Source organism: Azolla caroliniana, unplaced genomic scaffold, assembly GCF_043228905.1.
Source record: "Azolla caroliniana isolate FFs.n. ecotype wild unplaced genomic scaffold, voAzoCaro1.0.p SCAF_18, whole genome shotgun sequence".
In the NCBI taxonomy this organism is placed as follows: Eukaryota; Viridiplantae; Streptophyta; class Polypodiopsida; order Salviniales; family Salviniaceae; genus Azolla; species Azolla caroliniana.
The window spans coordinates 15,770,928-15,774,701 of NW_028230453.1; the positions used below are offsets into that span (position 1 = coordinate 15,770,928).

The 3,774-nt window shown below is 44.9% G+C and overlaps 1 protein-coding gene across 1 annotated transcript; it reads left to right on the top strand.

Moving 5' to 3' along the window:
- The first annotated feature begins 147 nt into the window (after positions 1-147).
- Positions 148-1,165, top strand: LOC147852517 (uncharacterized). Its single transcript, XM_087334332.1, has one exon. The coding sequence runs from the start codon at positions 174-176 to the stop codon at positions 876-878; it is 705 nt and encodes a 234-aa protein (XP_087190458.1). The 5' UTR covers positions 148-173; the 3' UTR covers positions 879-1,165.
- The last annotated feature ends 2,609 nt before the right edge of the window (positions 1,166-3,774 follow it).

The following is a 3,774-nucleotide window of genomic DNA, read 5'->3' on the forward strand; positions in this document are numbered from 1 at the left end:
ACACTCATATCTAGCGCGAAAGACGTCGATGCTTGGCTAAGTTTTTTCTGTCCTTTTGTCTTTTTCTTTCTTTATCTTTTGAATTACAAGATGACTTCTCGACGAAACCATAAGGAAACAAACGAAGAAATTATAAGGAAGATTTTTTAGATGTCCTTAACCGGTTCGTTAAAATGGAAAAATGGGTGAAAGAAATTGAAGCTGAAAAACAAAAAGATAAGGAAGAAAGAGAATTGCTTATTGCTGAAGTAGCGAAACTTAAGGTAGATAACGTAAACCTTCAAAAACGAATTAAGGACCTTGAAACATCTAGGGAAGATGGTGAAATATCTTCTCTAGAGGATATTAAGGACGAGATAAAAAAAGTTAAAGAAGAGGTTAAAAGTGATATGGAACTAGCAAAAACTGGGTGGGTTGATGTAGTAAAACGTAATATTAAAAAAGAACTAAAGGACGAAAATATTGTAAACACTACCCTCGAGGAGGAAAAAATGCGTCAAGCTCGACGCCTAAATGTACGAGTTACTGGGCTCAAGGAAGGGGCATCTCCCGACGAAGATGCACAAACCTTGGGTAAAATGTTGGGATATGAAGCCCTACCAATCACTAAAACTTGGAGGGTAGGGCGTGACACCACTAGGAAAAGAGCTTTAGTTCTTCAATTTAAGGACTCGGAATCTAGAATCGCCTTTTTTAAAAAGAGACCAATTCTTCGAGGATTGGGCGGGGAGCCCATCTACCTTGATGAAGACTTGACCAAGATGCAAATTGAGCATCGTAAAACTTGTATGCCGCGAGTCATACAAGCTCGTAAAGAGGGGCATCGTGCCTTCTACCGAGACGGACGGGTCATAATAAATGATCGCGCTGCCAATTGACGGCGTGTGGCCCATGTGACAAATAATAGACTTAGGATGAGTTTATGGAATTGTAACGGTGCACTTTGGACACACCCTGGCCGTCTAGAGGAGATTTTGAGGGTATCTGATATACTTTTTTTGGTAGAAACACATCAAAGTCCAAATCGAGGATTACCACGAGTTGATGGTTTTCGTTGGGAATCTGTCTTTAGACAAACCTCACGTCGACACACTACTAGAGGGTCTGGAGGGGTTGCGATATTATTTCGGAGAGAGATACATAGTAGGATAGAAATACTAAAGAAAGACCCAGCAGCCCGTTTTATGTGGGTGAAAGTACTCACTAGCAAAGATCAGGTGATATTTATTGCCATTTGTTACTTCCCCCCGAAAGGATCTCGGTATAATATGGCTGGAGTGGCGAGTATAGTTGATGAAGGAACGCCACATGGGCCTTCTCCATACGAACCTTTATCGGATGACATAATCCGATATTCTTCTCAAGGGGAAGTCTTCCTTGTAGGAGATTTCAATGCGAGAACCCAATCCCGCCAATGCACAATATTTCAGATGGATAGAAACCTAGAAATGGTGAATGTCGACCCTTTAGCCTTAGGCATAACACGTACATCAAAAGATCAAGGTGCGGACGCCACAAGCTTTGGCCATCATCTGCTTGAACTTGGAAGCCGACACCAGATGATCATATATAATGGCTTAGCCAAGTGGCCGGGCTCGGAAGAGCTCACATGTTTCCCACATGGAGGAGGGGAAAGCACAGTTGATTACCTAATAGGACGCCCTGAAGCTACCCACATGGTTAGCTCCTTCCGGGTGGCCCCATGCCTCATTGGCGCAGACCATAGCTTCCTATACTTTGAGCTAAAATGTGACGCCTCCCACGCCACCAACTCTAGTAAACCAACCCATCGCACTATAATACATTTCACGCATGAGCTCGCTGACATCTATTCTCGACATGTTCAAGCGCATCTCTCCTCTTTTGATTCTTCCTTGCCTTTAGAGCACCTCACTACAGAACTCACACACATCCTCCACTCAGCAGCAACTAGTAGCTTCCCATACACGAAAGACTCCAATCATAGTAGAGTTGGGTCTATGCCACAGAACAAGTGGTATGATGAGGATTGTAGAGAGTTGTATAGACAACTTAAAGTATCGCGGCTTAGTGGTACTATTTCCTCAGTACAGGCTCGCAAAGAGATGCGCAAGATGACACGTCGTAAAAGATGGGCTTGGGAAGCATCTCAATATTGGGAACTCTACCATATGCTCATGAGTAGGGATTGTGCCCTCGCATGGAAGAGGCTACGGGAACCGAGACCACAAACACCCATCGAGGATCCCAATATTTGGCACACATATATTGAGAGACTCTACCATGTCCCGAACCAACCACCCATTCCAATGCCCTCCACACCTCGACCTACCATGGGGACACTTTTCACGACCTCTAGGGTCACGAAGGTCATCAAAAAATTACAACATAGGAAATCCATGGACCACACAGGATTGTGTGCCGAGCACATCATATATGCTCGAGAGTGCCTAGCCCCCCTTCTCGCTCTAATCTTCAACCGCGCCCTCGCCGAGGGTTTTCCACCACAATGGGCCATGAACACAGTGGCCCCTATACATAAAGGAGGGGACTCAATGGACCCAAATACATATAGGACCGTTATGATAGGTCATACGCTCGCTAAACTATATGGTGCAGTAATGGAAGCGGAGCTCAGTGATTATATGGAAACATTAAGTCTTCGAGCACCTGAGCAAGCTGGCTTTAGACGAGCCTTCTCCACTATTGACCATATCTTCACACTCAGGTGCTTAATTGACCAGACAAAGGCTCGTAAGAAGAAACTATATTGTTGCTTTGTGGACTTTCGCAAGGCCTTTGACACGGTTCCTAGGGAAAGGTTGTTTGATAGACTTAAGAGCTTGGAGATACCAGATGACATGATCTGGGCCATTTATGCCCTATATGAGCAAGTCTCTGGGTGTGTAAGATGCCCAGGTGGCCTATCCGATTGTTTCACTAGCACCATTGGTGTAAAACAGGGTTGCCCCCTATCACCGACTCTTTTTGGGATCTACATTGATGAGATCACTGATTTTATTGCTCGTAAGGGAGGCAAGGGAGTAGCTATTGGGGAGACGCAAGTTAGTCTCTTACTCTACGCAGACGACATTGTCTTGCTCTCAGAGTCGGAACACGACCTACAAAAGCATCTTAATGCCCTGGATGACTTTTGTACACAACGAGGACTGGTAGTGAATTTAGCGAAAACTAAAGTCCTTATCTTTCATACATCGTCCCGAGTTAGGAGTCAATGTCACCTAATCCTCTCTCATAAACCAGTTGAGGTAGTGGGATCGTATGTATACTTGGGAGTCACCTTTAGTGCTCGCTCAGGTAAATTCTCGATGACCCAGGCAGCCAAAGATAGGCTAACGAGAGGGTATGCATCCCTCTCACTCTTAGAGAGACAATGCCATCAGGCATACTTTCAAGAGCCACGGACTAAGGGATGGCTTTTTGACTCATTAGTGACCCCGTCCCTCATGTATGCATCAGTAGTATGGGCTCCAGGTTTACCATCTTTCATGTGGACGCAATTAGAGAGACCTTTAGTGACGATGTTATCACGTCAACTCCGAAGCAAATCGACGGTACCACATGACATTATTAGAGCTGAGTTCAGTCTACCCCCGATGTTAGTAGAAGCACTCTTTCAAGTGGTAGTTTTTATTCATCGGATACATAGCCAACCACAAGATAGGATATCCCGTCGAGCCTTTGAGGCGTCTCGATCTTTATATGTGTCTGGCGACACTAGCTCTTGGTATAGCATCGTGGTGAGTTGGCTCCGTGCGAACGGCATAGACATTA